Source organism: Nerophis ophidion, linkage group LG17, assembly GCF_033978795.1.
Source record: "Nerophis ophidion isolate RoL-2023_Sa linkage group LG17, RoL_Noph_v1.0, whole genome shotgun sequence".
Lineage (NCBI taxonomy): Eukaryota > Metazoa > Chordata > Actinopteri > Syngnathiformes > Syngnathidae > Nerophis > Nerophis ophidion.
This window is the reverse complement of record NC_084627.1, coordinates 14,127,533-14,147,243: the sequence shown is the minus strand read 5'-3', so window position 1 is coordinate 14,147,243 and position 19,711 is coordinate 14,127,533. Positions and strand designations below refer to the sequence as shown.

Below are 19,711 nucleotides of genomic sequence, written 5' to 3'. Positions count from 1 at the left end.
TCGATAAGATTTACAGTGCATAATCAGTCAGGAATCGGTGTGTTTCGAGTCTTGATTGAAAGAGGGATATTGAGTCTATATTACGAAGGTCTGGTGGTATTGAGTTCCAAAGATGAGGGGCTGAGCGGCTTTAAGCTTAGGACCCCATGGTGGACAGTTTTATGAGATGGATGGTTGAAGAGGATTTTAGGGAACGTGGCGACATGGAGCAGGTTAAAGTTAAGTACCAATGATTGTCACACGCACACTAGGTGTGGTGAAATGTGTCCTCTGCATTTGACCCATCTCCTTTCTCACCCCCTGGGAGATGAGGGGAGTAGTGAGCCGCATCGGTGGCCGCGCCCGGTATTATTTTGGTGATTTAACCCCCAATTGCAACCCTTGATGCTGAGTGCCAAGAAGGGAGGTAATGGGTCCCATTTTTATAGGCTTTGGTATGACTCGGCCGGGGTTTTAACTCATAACCTACCGATCTCAGGGCGGACACTAACCACTAGACCACTGACTAGGTCGGTGAGATATGACGGAGAACGGTTATAGATAGCTTTGAAAGTGAGGAGAATTATTTTAAATTGGATACCGTGTGTGATGGGTAGCCAATGGAGTTCTTGCAGAACAGGGGTGATGGGCCAGATTCAAGGGGTTTTGGTCATTATCCGGGCTGTTGACTTCTGGAGAAGCTGAAGTTTGTGAAGTGACTTGGAGACCAAACAGGAGTGAGTTGCAGTAGTCCAGGCGAGAGGTGACAAGGCTATGGACCGATATGGCAGCAGTATGTGGGGTTAGGGATGGGCGAAGTCGATTTATGTTGCGTTGATGAAAGTAAGCAGACCGGGTAATTTTGTTTATGTGAGCTTGAAAAGAGAATGTACTGTTGTGGATGACACCCAGACTCTTAACTTGGGAGGAATTGCTTAGAGTAACGGACAAACTGTTAGTTTTGGCTACAATGTTTTTTGTACGTGCAAGTAAGATTTTGGTTTTATTACTATTGAGTTAAAGGAAATTGGATGAGAACCACAGTTTGAGTTCACTGAGGCAGTTTGTAAGGGAAGGAAGAGAAGTAGTAGGTTTGGTTGAGATGTAGAGCTGGTTGTCATCCGCATAACCGTGAAAATATTTTAAAAATTTACGGAAAATATTGCCAAGGGGAAGAATGTAGCTGATAAAAAGCAGAGGACCAAGAACAGAGCCCTGGGGCACACAAAAGGAAACGGGAGACGGAGGGGATTTGAATGAACGTAGGTGAAAAAACTGAATGCGGTGGGATGTTAGGAAATAATAACAAAAAGTGAAAAAAAGGGTTTTCCGTCTGGTGCTGTACACAACAAGTATTTTACACAGGAGAGGACAAATGCGTACAAACTAAGGATGTTCCGATCATGCATGAGTGAGACTGGTCGATTGCAATATCGATCACATGTGTTTACTTTACCTTTTTCTATTCATGGTGAATGCTTCAGTTTAACAATATCAATGACACTTTAAACTAGTTCATCATTCTCTTTTATTACCTACAATTGTTTGATCAAAACAAAACCAACAGTAAACTATAACTAAACAAACGCAACAATTTTCTTGTACTCTTTTAAATCATTATTTTTTTTCCCTAAAAGCCCTCCTGTGTTCAGGAAGTTATTCTCTAAATTTGTAAACATTACCAAAAACAAAAAATTACTTTAAAAAATAAAAATGTCAACTTAATCACTGTAGTATCAATCATTTACTAATACTACCAATGGTATTGACACCACCAATTTCCGAATTGGTCTACCCTCCTCTTACATGTTGTGTACTGACTGTAAAAATGCTGACGCGACAACAGTTGTTAATTGTTATATTATTCTCCCTCGAACCTCGGATTCAGGAGGAACAGTGTGGTTTTCGTCCTGGTCGTGGAACTGTGGACCAGCTCTATACTCTCGGCAGGGTTCTTGAGGGTGCATGGGAGTTTGCCCAACCAGTCTACATGTGCTTTGTGGACTTGGAGAAGGCATTCGACCGTGTCCCTCGGGAAGTCCTGTGGGGAGTGCTCAGAGAGTATGGGGTATCGGACTGTCTTATTGTGGCGGTCCGTTCCCTGTACGATCAGTGCCAGAGCTTGGTCTGCATTGCCGGCAGTAAGTCGAACACATTTCCAGTGAGGGTTGGACTCCGCCAAGGCTGTCCTTTGTCACCGATTCTGTTCATAACTTTTATGGACAGAATTTCTAGGCGCAGTCAAGGCATTGAGGGGTTCCGGTTTGGTAACCGCAGAATTAGGTCTCTGCTTTTTGCAGATGATGTGGTCCTGATGGCTTCATCTGACCGGGATCTTCAGCTCTCGCTGGATCGGTTCGCAGCCGAGTGTGAAGCGACCGGAATGAGAATCAGCACCTCCAAGTCCGAGTCCATGGTTCTCGCCCGGAAAAGGGTGGAATGCCATCTCCGGGTTGGGGAGGAGACCCTGCCCCAAGTGGAGGAGTTCAAGTACCTAGGAGTCTTGTTCACGAGTGAGGGAAGAGTGGATCGTGAGATCGACAGGCGGATCGGTTCGGCGTCTTCAGTAATGAGGACGTTTTACCGATCCGTTGTGGTGAAGAAGGAGCTGAGCCGGAAGGCAAAGCTCTCAATTTACCGGTCGATCTACGTTCCCATCCTCACCTATGGTCATGAGCTTTGGGTCATGACCGAAAGGATAAGATCACGGGTACAAGCGGCCGAAATGAGTTTCCTCCGCCATGTGGCGGGGCTCTCCCTTAGAGATAGGGTGAGAAGCTCTGCCATCCAGGAGGAACTCAAAGTAAAGCCGCTGTTCCTCCACATCGAGAGGAGCCAGATGAGGTGGTTCGGGCATCTGGTCAGGATGCCACCCGAACGCCTCCCTAGGGAGGTGTTTAGGGCACGTCCAACCGGTAGGAGGCCACGGGGAAGACCCAGGACACGTTGGGAAGACTATGTCTGCCGGCTGGCCTGGGAACGCCTCGGGATCCCCCGGGAAGAGCTAGACGGGAAAGGGAAGTCTGGGTTTCCCTGCTTAGGCTGTTGCCCCCGCGACCCGACCTCGGATAAGCGGAAGTGGATGGATGGATATTCTCCCTCTAGACTTTGATGTATCTGTTAATTTCTTGTAGGACTGGGCGATATGGACGGAAAAGTTTTTCTCAATATATTTTTACTTAAACTTGATATTCAATATATACCTCCATATATTTTTGGGTGACAGTATGCATATAAAGATATTAATTTTTGAGTGATTTTCAGTGAAATTGAAGTGAATGACAGTGGCACTTTTATTTACCCAGTTAGTCAAGATGGGTATTAACCGCACAGAAAATTAACTGTAGTACAGAATTACATATCATAAATAAAATAGAAAAATATTATTTCTATATACAATTATTAACATACAGTGGGGCAAAAAGTATTTAGTCAGCCACCGATTGTGCAAGTTCTCCCACTTAAAATGATGAAAGAGGTCTGTAATTTTCATCATAGGTACACTTCAACTGTGAGAGACAGAATGTGAGAAAAAAATACAGGAATTCACATTGTAGGAATTTAAAATAATTTATTTGTAAATTATGGTGGAGAATAAGTATTTGGTCAATCATTCAAAGCTCTCATTGATGGAAGGAGGTTTTGTCTCCAAATCTTGTTTTTTTATTTATTATTTTACTTATTTTTTGTCTGGTTTTGTATTTGCTCTGTATCATTCCCCGAGGTGTATATTATATTATTACTATTATTTTCTTGGTTTGGTTTATACGTTATGAAGTTTTGCACTTGTTGTGTTTTTCTTGTGTTTTTTGTTTTTGATTGTTTCATTACATTTGGATATATGTGTCGGCTTAAATGATATTCATGAAGTAAGATAATGTATTATGTCAAAGGGGGCAGGAAATAAGATTTTCTTCATCCTGCTCCTTCTCAGGAATTGTGTGAATTTAAATTGTATAATTGTGATATAATTATTTATCGTTCTAAATGCACATCAATGAATGAGATAAATAAAAAATGAATGAATGAATGAATGAATGAATGAATACATGGCCCCATTCATTCTTTCCTTAACAGATCAAAAAACAAAATACATGGATGATACAGCAGAGGATTGGGAGAATGTCATGTGGTCAGATGAAACTAAAATAGAACTTTTTGGTATAAACTCATCTCGTCGTGTTTGGAGGAAGAAGAATACTGATTTGCATCCCAAGAACACCACACCTACTGTGAAGCATGGGGGTGGAAACATCATGCTTTGGGGCAGTTTTTCTTCTAAGGGGACAGGACGATTGATCCGTGTTAAGGAAAGAATGAATGGGGCCATGTATCGTGAGATTTTGAGCCAAAACCTCCTTCCATCAGTGAGAGCTTTGAATGGTTGACCAAATACTTATTTTCCACCATAATTTACAAATAAATTTAAAATTCATACAATGTGAATTCCTGGATATTTTTTTTCACATTCTGTCTCTCACAGTTGAAGTGTACCTATGATGAAAACTACAGACCTCTGTCATCATGTTAAGTGGGAGAACTTGCACAATCGGTGGCTGACTAAATACTTTTTTGCCCCACTGTAGCTGTGCAAATAATACAACATACCGTAATTCCTTGAATTGCCGCAGGGCATATAGTATGCGCCTGCCTTGAATTGCTGCTGGGTCAAACTCTCTTCCCAAAACAATTAGCGCATGCTTAGTATTACCGCCGGGGTCAAACTCGTGTTGTCACGAGTGACACTTCCCCTGTCATCATTTTCAAAATGGAGGAGGCTGATTTCAATACCCGTAATTTGAAATCGCATAAAGGGAAGAAGATTAAGAGCTATTCAGAAGGATTTAAGGTCCAAGCTTACATCAAACTCAAATTTGTACTGCATACCTTTGGTAAGTGAGAAGAGGTTTTAAAATAATTAGCGCATGCTTACTTTTACCGCATGCCTTTGGTAAGCACAGGAGTGAGAAGAGGTTTTAAATAAATTAGCGCCCTGGCGGCAATTCAAGGAAATACAGTATATCTGACTCAGATTAAAAAAAAAAAAAAAAACATTTGAAGGCAGGCACTTTGTGATTTAATTTCCTGGTTCGATGACCCGCCCTATCTTGTTTCTGATTGGCCTGTCCCTAACCAATCGTGAATAATCATAGTAAACAACCAACCAATCTTAGATTGGAAGGAGGAAGGTAGCCCATTGAGTGGGTGTGGAGAGAACAAGGAACACAACAAATAAGCGGCGGTTGGTAATTTTAACATGAAATAAATTATATCGGTATTACGATATTTTTTAAATTCATATCTTGTTTAAAAATAAATCGATACATCTTACAAACTCGATATATCGTCCAGCCCTAATTTCCTGTTGATAGCTGCTTGCTTTCTGCTGCAACGTCATTCCTTCTACACTTCTTAAACTTAATTCTTGGTGTTGTTTCAAGCTAGTTTAGATGTTGGCTTAGCTATAAGCATGCCCGCTCCTGGCTCGTCCTCCACTGATAATGGTACTTAAGATACTAAGGAATGCAGTTTATTTGCTGTAACAGAGTTGATTATTGTTTGCCTTAGGTGTGTATGGAGGTGCATAATTAGCTGCTGGCTGCTTGTCAGCCTGGGACCAAAAATGAATACACTGTCAGCAACAGGGGATCTGCTTTAAAAGGCATTAATTAGCAATGGAGATCACATACTTTTTCACAAAACTCGCCCAATACTGATTAGTGGGCAATCGATCGGCACATCTCTAGTCTCCAAGATTAAATTCAAAACATTGATGTCCCATCACAAGAATAAAACGTTTAAATTGAGTAACGGACTCGAGCAATGAACTAATGTGAGGGAGTTTACAAAACAGTGCATGCACATTGTGTTTTTAAAGGCCTACTGAAACCCACTACTACCAACCACGCAGTCTGATAATTTATATATCAATGACGAAATATTAACATTGCAACACATGCCAATACGGCCTTTTTAGTTTACTAAATTGTAATTTTGAATTTCCCGTGAAGTGTCCTGTTGAAAACGTCGCGGTATGATGACACGTATGATGACGCGTGTGTTTGACGTCACCGGTTGTAGCGGACATTTTTTTCCACCCCGATCCAAGCTATAAGTAGTCTGCTTTAATCGCATAATTACACAGTACTCTGGACATCTGTGTTGCTGAATCTTTTGCAATTTGTTCAATTAATAATGGAGAAGTCAAAGTAGAAAGATGGAGGTGTATTGCGACTGCCTTTAGCAACAAACACACAGCCGGTGTTTCCTTGTTTAAAATTCCCGAAGGTGAAGCTTTACTATAGAACAGAGCGGTCAAGGGAACATGGATTCCGACCACATGTCAACCGGCAGGTTTCGGTGAGAAAATTGTGGTAATAAGTCGTCTCTTACCGTAGACATGAGCGGAGCTTGCGTCCTCCTGCAGCTACGGTCTCTCTTACCTCCTCCCACCGGAGACACTGGCGGGCACCACACCCCTCCGACTTTCAGGTACCATATAATCTCACCAACACACTGGTAACACAATAAGCAGTTAAGGCAGTTTCCAGAATTATCCTAGTAAATGTGTCTAATAACATCTGAAACGCTCTCACTGCCCTCACCTTTTTTTTTTTATTTAACTTTTATTTTTTTTTTACTAGTCCTTCACTCTCACTATCCTCATCTATGAATCTTTCATCCTTGCTCAAATTAATGGGGAAATTGTCGCTTTCTCGGTCCGAATCGCTCTAGCTGCTGCAGGCTATGATTGTAAACAATGTTCAGATGTGAGGAGCTCCACAACCCGTGACGTCACGCGCACATCATCTGCTACTTCCGGTACAGGCAAGGCTTTTTTATTAGCGACCAAAAGTTGCAAACTTTATCGTCGATGTTCTCTACTAAATCCTTTCAGCAAAAAATATGACAATATCGCAAAATGATCAAGTATGACACATGGAATGGACCTGCTATACCCGTTTAAATAAGAAAATCTAATTTCGGTAGGCCTTTTAAGTAAATGGAAGAAGAAGAAAGCTGAAAACCGCAATATCTAAAATGTATTTATTATCTAGCCTATATATATTATAAATTCAGTATTTAGATTTTAGTCATACAATGTTTTGTCATGATTAAATAAGTAGTCTCTTAGTACACAATTGTATTTCCTTTTAGAAAATAGTAGGGTAGCCTATATGAAGCTATTCTTCCTACGACTCCTTTTCATGTTGACTTGTAACTGTGTCAAATATGATCAAACCTAACCATATAAATATATTTGAGTTGTTTGTTCTGCTGGACTTGTACAGGGTGTGTCAGGTCAAACCGATTTTAAAAGTGCTGAATTTTAATTTAAGCCTCTTTAGTCAGCTATGTATTTCAAAAATGCAGGAATGTTTTCAGCTGCATCTGTGGGTTCAAAGTAAATAGCTCCCTCATGTGGTGAATACTGAAACCAACCGTGTTTCATTGCCTCTGCAATAGTACCAGGAAGAGTTAACAGCAACTTTACTTCTCTTCTTTGTCCCAGGCGTCACCAAACCGAATTTGCCCAGATCCCAGAGCGAGTCAGCGACTGGATTCACGGAGGCCCCAGGCGACACGGGCGCACCCGGGACGAGCAAAGGCGGCACACCATATCCAACGGAGTGGATTACGAAATGGTTGGTGTGCAATTCCTGCAATATCCATTTCTTTCTTCATTTAAATGTCACAAACAGAGTCTAATTAGACACTTCTGACTCCACAGAGTGCATCAAATCTCTTTATGGAGCTCATTTTCCCTAAGAAAAAGAATATCCCTGAACATTTTGATATAGGTCCTTCTTGGGCCACATCCTCCATCCATGAATCTTTCATCCTCGCTCAAAGCATATCTAGCATATCATGCTAGATATGCTTAAATCCAAGGTGGTATTCACGTTTATACAGTTTGGAGTTGGAAAAAATATGCATTAAAATTATTATATAATCAAAATATCACTTGCTTAACAGTATTTTTGTTTTAACAAACAATAGAGGCACTTTTCTGTTGTGTACTTGTAAGGCTCCCTATGGATTGTGGCCAAAATGCTTTGTAATACATTCTAGCATAATTGGCCCTAGTGTGTGAATGTGAGTGTGAATGTTGTCCGTCTATCTGTGTTGGCCCTGTGATGAGGTGGCGACTTGTCCAGGGTGTACCCTGCCTTCCGCCCGATTGTAGCTGAGATAGGCGCCAGCGCCCCCCGCGACCCCAAAAGGGAATAAGCGGTAGAAAATGGATGGATGGATGGATGTAATACAGATATTGTTATAGTTTTATCATTATTAAATGCTAAATTACTTATGACCAATTAATTACAAAGATATTTTTCTGGATTTAATCAATGTTGTTCGCATTTTGCCGACCTGTCCTTGACAGTCCCATTAATGTGTGTGCCGAATTTTGTTACAACAAAGGCGATGGCCGCATAAAGAACAAGTGAAGGATGCGGTGCTGCTTTGATACATTGTGTACATTAAAGATACTAAAACCAATAAAATATAGGTCAATAAATAAATGCTACACTAGTTGAACACAACATCCATATTTTAGCTCTGCTAACAAAGCAAATTAGTTTAATATCTGATAAATATTGAGATATTTATTTTCTCATTATTCCAGCCAAATAAATTATGTTTGAGGGCTTTATCACACACCCAAAAACTTACCATATCTTACAAGAAATGTGTACATACAGTACAGGCCAAAAGTTTGGACACACCTTCTCATTCAATGGTTTTCTTTATTTTCATGACCATTGTAGATTGTCACTGAAGGCATCAACACTATGAATGAACACATGTGGAGTTATGTACTTAACAAAAAAAAAGGTGAAATAACTGAAAACATTTAGTTTCTTCAAAATATCCAACCTTTGCTCTGATTACTGTTTTGCACACTCTTAGCATTCTCTCGATGAGTTTCAAGCACACCTGTGAAGTGAAAACCATTTCAGGTGACTACGTCTTGAAGCTCATCGAGAGAATGCCAAGAGTGTGCAAAGCAGTAATCAGAGCAAAGGGTGGCTATTTTGAAGAAATTAGAAAACAAAACATTTTTTCAGTTATTTCACCTTATTTTGTTAGGTACATAACTCCACATTCATAGTTTTGACGCCTTCAGTGACAATCTACAATGTAAATAGTCATGAAAATCAAAAAAACGCATTGAATAAGAAGGTGTGTTTTTTATTTATTTTGCTCTAATTGTTTATTGCTCTAACCCGGGATGTTTAATTTGTCCTTAGAATGTGTCAAAAATGAGCTACAAGCTGCAAATGACGGCCGGACCAGCAATTAATACCCGCTTGAATTCCACAAAGTGACACAAAATGTTTTGTAGCACGCTTTGTGCTGTTTAGGAAGTTTGGGGTTAACAACAGTGCCATCATGTGGTGTGGGTGTGTTTGTCAGTGAAGTAAAGGCACACGCAACACGCTGGGGGGGCGTGTGCATGTTGTGGCACATTTGGACACTTTTGTGTGCAGCAGTTTAGAGGCAGAAGAGTTGGCTTACTGTTCCTTGTGTGTTTGAGTGCAGTTGTTGACGTTACGGTGTTTCGTCAAACAGAAACGAGCAGGATAGAACAGAAAAATAAGTATATTTAGTTTCCTGACATAATTTCCTATTGGCTAGCCCATCCCTCTCCCACCCTCTTCCCCTCCCACCATCCCCTTTCGGCGCTATGCCCGCCTCTGCTCCGTGTCTCCTCCCCCATTTTGCTTCTACCATTTTACTCACCTTCACTAAAAGCTGTCCGATGTTCTTCCCCTCCTTTTTTGTTATCGTCTTCATCCCTCTCTTTCGCGCCACGTTCGGCCTCTGCGTTCTAAGAGTCTGACCGACACGCCTCCCACTCCTCCTCCTATTCCTCTTCCTCCCTCCCTCCCGGTCCCTCCTCTCCTCCCCCTTCCCCTCCGTCCCTCCCACCGAGGCCGACTAGGCCCGCGGCTGCCCCGATGATAGCGAGCCGGGTCGGGCCCAGGGGCCAGGTGGACGTAGAGGAGTCGGTTGGGCGACCAGCTTGGACGGCGGTGTGGGCCGCGTACACGACGGTCTTCATCCCCCTCAGCAGCAGCCTCTACAGCGGCAAGGCTCTGCAGTTTTTCCTGTGGGTGAGTAGCTGAGGATTGAAGGAGCCACTTCAGGCTGGATCTTGGATGCGTTCATTTGGAAAGCAAAAACAAAAAGTTGTTTTGTCATTTGGATACTTTTAAAGCATCTGACTAATATGTTCTCTCTAATCATTTCGCCGCCTTTGTGTTGGAGCTTATTTATGGCCTGCAATTGTAGCTTTTCTAGTGTTTCAAAAAAGTTATGTTGTACATTGTTGCAAACAGTTGTGGTGTCATTGTGTGTGTGTGTATTCATGCACCAGCTGGGGGGGTGCTGCAACACCAATGGACATGCGCTGACTTTTCCATCACCTTTCAGCCTTCTGTTTTTGAACACAGTCTGACTCCGCCCACCATGACTGCCTTATTTAGGCACGAGCACAGTTAAACCTTCCACTTGTCTAAAGAACATCACTCAGCAAAGGGGAATGTAGTCCGCTGTGTGTGTGTGTGTGTGTGTGTGTGTGTGTAAGGATGACACATCAAGTGGTTGAATGCCAGCGATGAGGCCAGGACTGTGAGCACGCACGGACAGCCTGGTCAGCACAACTCTTTGCAGAGCCACACAGTTGAAGTGAGTTGGCTGTTTACCCCATTCTTTGCGTGCTGCACGGTTACCATGACGCCGGCTCCTGTCTGTGTGTCCCAGCACAATTGGACTCCCTGCGTTTTTGTCCGTGCCGGCACTAAAAAAGATGCAAGATGCCCCTTGTAGTCTGTTTTTCAAATCCGCTTTTAGACTGTTTGCTAAACAACATTTTGTCCTCTTTCCTTTTGTGCCGCGCAGCTGAAGCAAATGAAAGAGCTGGAGCAGGAGAAAGACTCCCTGCTGGCGGGGCTGGAGGTGGTGGAGAGGGCCCGGGACTGGTACCAGGGCCAGATCCACAATGTCACGGAAAGACAGCGGCAAGTTGGACAGAATTCCCAGTGCACGGTGGGAAAAGAGCATAACTCGGTAGTAGTGTACTAGTAGTGCAGAAGTGTACTTTCCACTATATCCACCTCGTTTTCTATTTTTAGGACTTTTTCACTGAAGCCAACCAAAGTCGGATCAACATTCTCATTCCCAAACTACAAGAAGTCAACCGCTGCCTCAATGACCTCATTTGCTGCACTGGAATGGTGAGATTGAACCTACTACATGTGTGTCAAACTCCTTTTTATCGAGGGCCACATCGCAGTAATGACTGCTTTCAGAGGGACGCTTTTTAAAAAAATATTTAAATTAAGCATGCAAGTAATAATCTGTTATTAATCATGATTAATTGAAATTAAGTTATGATTCATCTGATATATCCATCCATCCATCTTCTTCTGCTTATGAGGTCGGGTCGCGGGGGCAGCAGCCTAAGCAGGGAAGCCCAGACTTCCTTCTCCCCAGCCACTTCGTCTAGCTCTTCCCGGGGGATCCCGGGGCGTTCCCAGACCAGCCGGGAGACATAGTCTTCCCAACATGTCCTGGGTCTTCCCCGTGGCCTCCTATCGGTTGGACGTACCCTAAACACCTCCCTAGGGAGGCGTTCAGGTGGCATCCTGACCAGAAGCCCGAACCACCTCATCTGGCTCCTCTCTATGTGGAGGAGCAGCGGCTTTACTATGAGTTCCTCCCGGATGGCAGAGTTTCTCACCCTATCTCTAAGGGAGAGCCCCGCCACACGGCGGAGGAAACTCATTTTGGCCGCTTGTACCCGTGATCTTATCCTTTCGGTCATGATCCAAAGCTCATGACCATAGGTGAGGATGGGAACGTAGATCGACCGGTAAATTGAGAGCTTTGCCTTCCGGCTCAGCTCCTTCTTCACCACAACGGATCGATACAACGTCCGCATTACTGAAGACGCCGCACCGATCCGCCTGTCAATCTCACGATCCACTCTCCCCTCACTCGTGAACAAGACTCCTAGGTACTTGAACTCCTCCAGTTGGGGCAGGGTCTCCCCCCCAACCCGGAGATGGCATTCCACCCTTTTCCGGGCGAGAACGATGGGACTCGGACTTGGAGGTGCTGATTCTCATTTTGGTCGCTTCACACTCGGCTGCGAACCGATCCAGTGAGAGCTGAAGATCCCGTCCAGATGAAGCCATCAGGACCACATTATCTGCAAAAAGCAGAGACCTAATCCTGCGGCCACCAAACCGGAACCCCTCAATGCCTCGACTGCGCCTAGAAATTCTGTCCATAAAAGTTATGAACAGAATCGGTGACAAAGGACAGCCTTGGCGGAGTCCAAGTCATCTGATATAATTTAATTTAATATAAATACATAACCACCTCATGATATTACCGTATTTTTCGGAGTATAAGTCGCTCCAGAGTATAAGTTGCACCTGCCGAAAATGCATAATAAAGAAGGAAAAAAAACATATATAATTCGCACTGGAGTATAAGTTTCAATTTTTGGGGAAATTTATTTGATAAAACCCAACACCAAGAATAGACATTTGAAAGGCAATTTGAAATAAGTAAAGAATAGTGAACAACAGGCTGAATAAGTGTACGTTATATGAGGCATAAATAACCAACTGAGAAGGTGCCTGGTATGTTAACGTAACATATTATGGTAAGAGTCATTCAAATAACTATAACATATAGAACATGCTATATGTTTACCAAACAATCTGTCACTCCTAATCGATAAATCCCATGAAATCTAATACGTCTACTCTCTTACGTGAATGAGCTAAATAATATTATTTGATATTTTACGAAAATGTGTTAATAATTTCACACATAAGTCGCTCCTGAGTATAAGTCGCACCCCCGGCCAAACTATGAAAAAAAAATGCGACTTATAGTCCAAAAAAATACGGTACACATTTGCCAATGCATTTGATTATTAGATTTTTTTAATGTACAAATGGATCGATACCTTGCTTTAAATTCATAAGTAAAGATGACAAGCATATATTTAACTATTTATCTTTATCTTTACAAACATATTTTTGTATTACAGTATTTAGTAATATAATATTTGGCATGATCAGATAATAGTAAAGTTTAAAAGATATGCATTCTTTTCTTTCAAACTTGAAGTAATAAAAACATTTTTGCAGGCCTTCACACGGGTTATATCTGGCCCCCAGGCCTTGAGTTTGACATCTATGCACTATACTGTATAATCTGTGTTGGCGCTAGGAATTTTCAAAATGGGGTCCCACAGACCCAATCAAGTCATTAAAATGGGGTCCCACAGTAAATTTTTGGGGTCCCATTTTTTTTATAACTGTTTTGAAACCAAATGATATGCATTATCCTGTTATATCTCGAATAAACGTTACTGGGCAAATCGACCGCCTTGTCATTCCGACCAAAGAGCGGAACTGTACGGACCCCCTGCCGGGTAAAGTGGAGGAGGGTGTTACCCCCGACAATATATTGGCCCTGGAGGGAACGTCTCCCCCGCACTCCTCGACTACGGTCTGGAAGCCGACAAGCAGGAAAGGTTTAACATAATGTTTTTTGGTGCCTTAGGAGGCTGGATCTTTGAAAATCAGTGCACCTGGTTATAAGGGTGTTTTTTTTATTAGCCTTTCTTTCCATCTTCATAAGTGAGCCATTTGCTAAAAAGTGGTTCCTGAAGCCACTTTTCATTGACGCTTCTAGAGTTTATTGCTCGCCATGACAAAAACAATAACACGCGGTAGTTCCAACACCGGAAATTCGGTATTTGTGATTGATAAAACTTACTGAATCAAAATCTAAGAAATTGTACTGGAAAGTTCGTTACTTTGAAGTCGACCAATAAAAACGCAATAAACGGGGACGGAAATTTGACTCGGAATATATAAACAAAACAAAACACCGGTGGAAAGCGATAATCGATAAAAAAAACAAGTAAACCAGAGTTTTGACCCGGAGAAAAGCAGGGTCGGTAAAAAAAAAAAAAATCTGCTTCCCGGGGACACGAGGACTTCCGGAAGCGTGCGTCCTTTCTGATTTTAATGCGTGAAAAAACACAAAAAGTGTGTTAACGCCAAGAGTGATAATACTGAAACTATACCATTATCACAGCCGCGCTAGTCCTCAACTATCTTACTTACGAGTACCTAAACAAAGTATTTTAAGATTCGAGGTGTCCCTCGGCTTTCGAATTGAGAGCATGATTTAAGTTACAAGCCTCAGAGCCGCGAGATGGTTAAGTTAATTCCACAGTGAACATCCGCTGTTACGTCAACCATTGGAAACCAAACTTTTAGATGCAGTCCAGCTTCCACAGTCTTCCAGCCAACATCCTCCTCTTCCACGTGAGGCTCGAATTAGGAAGTTTTCTTGTCCAGGCGAGTCTGTTGCTCTGTCACAGCGACCGTAACTCTCCCAACTCATTGCCTAAAAAACGTCTACTCTTTGCGGGATAGCATAAATCAGAATATCCTCTTTTTCAACGCCATTACTCGCTGTTATCTCAGCTTTACTGAGCAGCCTTCTCTTCAATAACTTGACTCATTGAACATGTTTGATCTAATGGGACGGCAGGGATATATAGGATTTTGAAGTCCTTTTCAGTCTGCTGGAAAATGTATTATGAGGAGGGATGTCCCGATCGTCATTTTTGGCTTCTAATCCCAATCCGATTTCTGGTCCAAAATTTATACTTTGACAATAGAAAATAAAACGGAAAATATTTTATAGAGAGTAACTAAGGATTTAGCATAATGAAAATTTCAGTTACCGTGATCAAAACAATCACGATTATTATTATTATCACGGTCTTGTTGAATGTGAGTACTTATACACCCACTTAAATCTTTTTGATTTTCAAAAGTAACTAGGGTAAAAGACCCACTGTTAAAAAGACCACTATTTTGCATGTTTTGTGTCTAATGCTTCACTGATAGTGTTTTCGCGGGCATTGTAGCATCCCGATGTTCAGCAGTCTTTAAAGGGAAACTGCACTTTTTTGGGAATTTTGCTTCCATCCATCCATTTTCTACCGCGTGTCCCTTTCGGGGTCGCTGAGGTTGCTGGAGGCTATCTCAGCTGCACATGGGCGGAAAGCGGGGTACACCCTGGACAAGTCGCCACCTCATTGCAGAGCCAACACAGATAGACAGACAACATTCAGACTCACATTCACACAGTGAGGCCAATTTAGTGATTGTTTACAATCAATCAATCAATCAATCAATGTTTACTTATATAGCCCTAAATCACTAGTTTCTCAAAGGGCTGCACAAACCACTACGACATCCTCGGTAGGCCCACATAAGGGCAAGGAAAACTCACACCCAGTGGGACGTCGGTGACAATGATGACTATGAGAACCTTGGAGAGGAGGAAAGCAATGGATGTCGAGCGGGTCTAACATGATACTGTGAAAGTTTAATCCATAATGGATCCAACACAGTCGCAAGAGTCCAGTCCAAAGCGGATCCAACACAGCAGCGAGAGTCCCGTTCACAGCGGAGCCAGCAGGAAAACATCCCAAGCGGAGGCGGATCAGCAGCGCAGAGATGTCCCCAGCCGATACACAGGCGAGCAGTACATGGCCACCGGATCGGACCGGACCCCCTGCACAAGGGAGAGTGGGACATAGGAGAAAAAGAAAAGAAGCGGCAGATCAACTGGTCTAAAAAGGGAGTCTATTTAAAGGCTAGAGTATACAAATGAGTTTTAAGGTGAGACTTAAATGCTTCTACTGAGGTGGCATCTCGAACTTTTACCGGGAGGTCATTCAAGAGTACTGGAGCCCGAAATGAAAACGCTCTACAGCCCGCAGACTTTTTTTGGGCTTTGGGAATCACTAATAAGCCGGAGTCCTTTGAACGCAGATTTCTTGCCGGGACATACGGTGCAATACAATCGGCAAGATAGGATGGAGCTAGGCCGTGTAGTATTTTATACGTAAGTAGTAAAACCTTAAAGTCACATCTTAAGTGCACAGGAAGCCAGTGCAGGTGAGCCAGTACAGGCGTAATGTGATCAAACTTTCTTGTTCTTGTCAAAAGTCTAGCAGCCGCATTTTGTACCAACTGTAATCTTTTAATGCTAGACATGGGGAGACCGGAAAATAATAAGTTACAGTAATCGAGACGAGACGTAACAAACGCATGGATAATGATCTCAGCGTCTTTAGTGGACAGAATGGAGCGAATTTTAGCGATATTACGGAGATGAAAGAAGGCCGTTTTAGTAACGCTTTTAATGTGTGCCTCAAAGGAGAGAGCTGGGTCGAAGATAACACCCAGATTCTTTACCGTGTCGCCTTGTTTAATTGTTACAATCATTACGAAAGACAAGACAACGGCTGAATTTTTTTTTTAAGGCATTCCAAGTCGTAAATAAAAGTCTGCTTACAGCGAAACCAATGGGCGTCCTCTATTTTGCCCATAAAATCTAGTAAAAGATCTGGAAATAGCGAGAACAACAAGAAAAGACACTTGATTTCACTGTTCAACCCCTATTTCTTTGTGAGGATTATAAATCATTCTTCAAATGGGAGTATATGAACATCGGCCCCCTAAAGACAGCAGATATTGCACTGTAAGTGATGTTTTATTATGTGTGTTGGCTTTCATGAAGACTGCATTGAGTAATAAACAGTGATTTTGTTAAAAAAAGAAAATGTTGTGAGGCATTTTTTAAAATTAATGGACTACATTTGCTTAAAAAGAGCAAAATATGTAAATATGTTATTATGTGCCTGTTACTACATTGCATATATACTTACATCATGTCATACAGCTCTTCGGCATGTATGTAACAAGGAATATGGAAATGTTACCGTGCATCCATTTTGAAGGAATCTTTCCCGTTAGTACAGTCTTACATTGGGACACCCCAATGGCAAATATCAGCCCATCTCTAGTTATCACTGTATTACATTATGTCATAAAACTACTGTACCACAGTTGTTTGTACTACTAAGGTTTGTTTTTCTTTTCAAAAGTCATGTGACCTGCTAAAATTGTGCTCCGTTGGGGGGCCAAGCACAAATAAAATTGATTTTAATTTATTTTATGGGCGGGGCCGATTTGAGACGCAAGTACTCCATGTTGCAAGCTTTTAAAATCGTGTTTTTATCACCTTCGTCTTTTAGTAAAGGTTAAACCGTTTTTATCTTTTAACCTTTTTGAACAAGTCGTGCATGCTTTTATTTCAAGTCGCCCGGACTACTGCAATGCACTTTATGCTGGCATTAGCCAAAAAGCTCTCTCCCGGTTGCAGTTAGTCCAGAACGCGGCAGCACGACTTTTAACAGGGGCCAGGAAACGCCAGCATATAACCCCAATTCTTCAGAGTTTGCACTGGCTCCCTGTTCATTTTAGAATTGATTTTAAAACATTGCTGTTTGTTTTTAAATCTTTACATGGACTGGCACCTCAATATATCTCGGACCTTATCCAAATTTACATCCCTGCGTGCGCTCTGAGGTCCGAAAGCCAGCTCCAGCTCGTGGTGCCCAAGACCAGACTTAAGACCAGGGGAGACAGGGCCTTCTCTGTGGTCGGCCCTAAGCTCTGGAACACTCTGCCGCTCCATGTTCAAACTGCTTCCACAGTGGAGTGTTTTAAGTCTCGTCTTAAGACCCACTTTTATTCTTTGGCTTTTAACACTACGTGAGTTGTGTGGTCCTCTGTTCTCTGTTGTCCTCTGTGTTTTCTTATACACTTTTATTTTTATTTTACTGTTTTAATTGATTTTAACCTTTAAAATAGTTTTTAATCATATTTGTTTTTATATTGTTTTTATTGGTTTTATTTTTATTCATTTTTTGTTTTATTCAGTCATTGGTGGAACATAATATTGTTTTTAACATGGCTGTGCAGCACTTTGGAAACGTTATTGTTGTTTAAATGTGCTATATAAATAAAGTGGATTGGATTGGTCATGGAACATAATGTGCTCATTTAGATGTGATTATGATGAAATAAAATGGAGAGAACATCAGGACCTAATTTTCTTTGAATACCTTTTCTTTGTTTGGCCAGTCATCGTTCCCCTCCAGCGGTGCTCAGACGCACTCCACAAGCTCGCAGCCTCCGGTTCCAGCTCCCCCACAAGCCATCCTGCGACTGAAGGACCAGAACCGACTCCTTACGCAGGTCTCGCAAAATTTACGCCATCGGCACTGTGTGACGTTTGCATTTCGTAGCGTGTTTAACCCCCGACCCCGCTCTGCGTAGGAGGTGACGGACAAGAGCGAGCGCATCGCCCAGCTGGAGCAGGAGAAGTCGGCCCTGATTAAGCAGCTTTTCGAGGCCCGCGCCCGCAGCATTCAGGACACCAGCACCATGGACTCCACCTTCATCTGACTCCCGCGGGAGATGCAGAGCCAAACATTCGTAAGACTGAAGCCGTTTGTCGCCGCCCCTCGTTTACCCGACTGAGCCTTTGGCGCCGGTGCACCTTTGTGACACGTAAACACACCTTTTGACTGCAACTTATAACCTCTCTAGTGCACACAAGCACGTCCACACAGAGACACTCCAACTCTTCAATTTTCTAGACTTCCTGCTGCTCAAACTACCACTTTTGCAAAAAAAATAAGCTAAAGGACAATTTGGGAAAGAGGTTCTCATGGAATAAAACGCCATATTTTTACAGTTAAATTAACTAAAAAAAAAAGGGCCACACCTTTTTGTTTGATCCCTGCATCTATCACAAAATTTACAGAGAACTTTTTACAGTATATCCTTTCCTATCATGCGAATCCTCTCCCCTTTGTGTTGTATTTTAAATACTAAGAGTTTTTTAAATAATATAGCAGCATGTTATTTTGTGTTAAAAAGACCTTACATGAGTTTTGCAATGTTATCGTACAATGGTAAGGGAGAGGAGGTCAGTTAGCCTATCAAGCCAACGCGAACCTGAAGGGGGGACAAGACAGGTTTCGAAAGTTTGCATGTGGGGAACAGTCGACATGGTGTCGGAAACTAAAGCTCTTCTTGGATGTTTCGTTTTAAATGTGACTATTGATCGTCTGAAGAGCTTGTTAGCACGTCAAACATGTAGCCATCCACACATTTACACACTACTAGTTTGTGGCTGGCAGTATAAAGAAATAATAATCAATTGTAGGTGTTTACAGGAAGTGTAGGGTACTGCTCGGGGGTGGGGTGGGGGGGGGTCTGCATATAACATAGTTATATAGCGTTGAATGTTGTGTTTTATTGCTGCTTTAAGTATTTCATGTGAGTGAAACTCTTCCCCCGTCTCCTTTCTATTACAGGTACTTTGAATGAAATGTCAAACAATAAATATGAGCAAACAGGGTGAACAAGCTTCCGTGCTTCTTTATTCACATTGGAACCACAGCAGCTTGATTTGTAGCACTGGATGAGCTGCAGCAGCTTGAGAACAATGAACAATGATCCCTTCTGAGCTAACTTCAGGTACTTTTTAAGTAAAGCTGTCAAGTTAACTTGCATCAATCATGTATGAACGCAGATTAATCATGCAATTTTTGGGGGAGTGCAAGTACTCCTTTTGCTTAACTGTGGTTGGTTACCTGAAAGGCGGCGTGGGATGCTATGAATTAGGAGACAAATAGTTGCAAATATTGCTTCAAAATACACCCCAATGGGACTTTGGAGGAAAACCAAGGTAATTTCCATATACAGTGGGACAAAAAAAGCATTTAGTCAGCCACCGATTGTGCAAGTTCTCCCAC

At 42.2% G+C, this 19,711-nt stretch overlaps 1 protein-coding gene across 1 annotated transcript in view; it reads left to right on the top strand.

Annotated features, from left to right (window-relative positions):
• sapcd2 (suppressor APC domain containing 2) overlaps window positions 1-19,321 on the top strand; it is a 28,874-nt gene extending 9,553 nt beyond the window's left edge. Inside the window, 6 exon segments of the mRNA XM_061876345.1 lie at window positions 7,493-7,554; window positions 7,557-7,625; window positions 10,888-11,034; window positions 11,121-11,222; window positions 18,030-18,143; window positions 18,225-19,321. Of these exon segments, the coding sequence (XP_061732329.1) occupies window positions 7,493-7,554; window positions 7,557-7,625; window positions 10,888-11,034; window positions 11,121-11,222; window positions 18,030-18,143; window positions 18,225-18,353 (623 nt within the window). The 3' untranslated portion in view covers window positions 18,354-19,321.
• The last annotated feature ends 390 nt before the right edge of the window (window positions 19,322-19,711 follow it).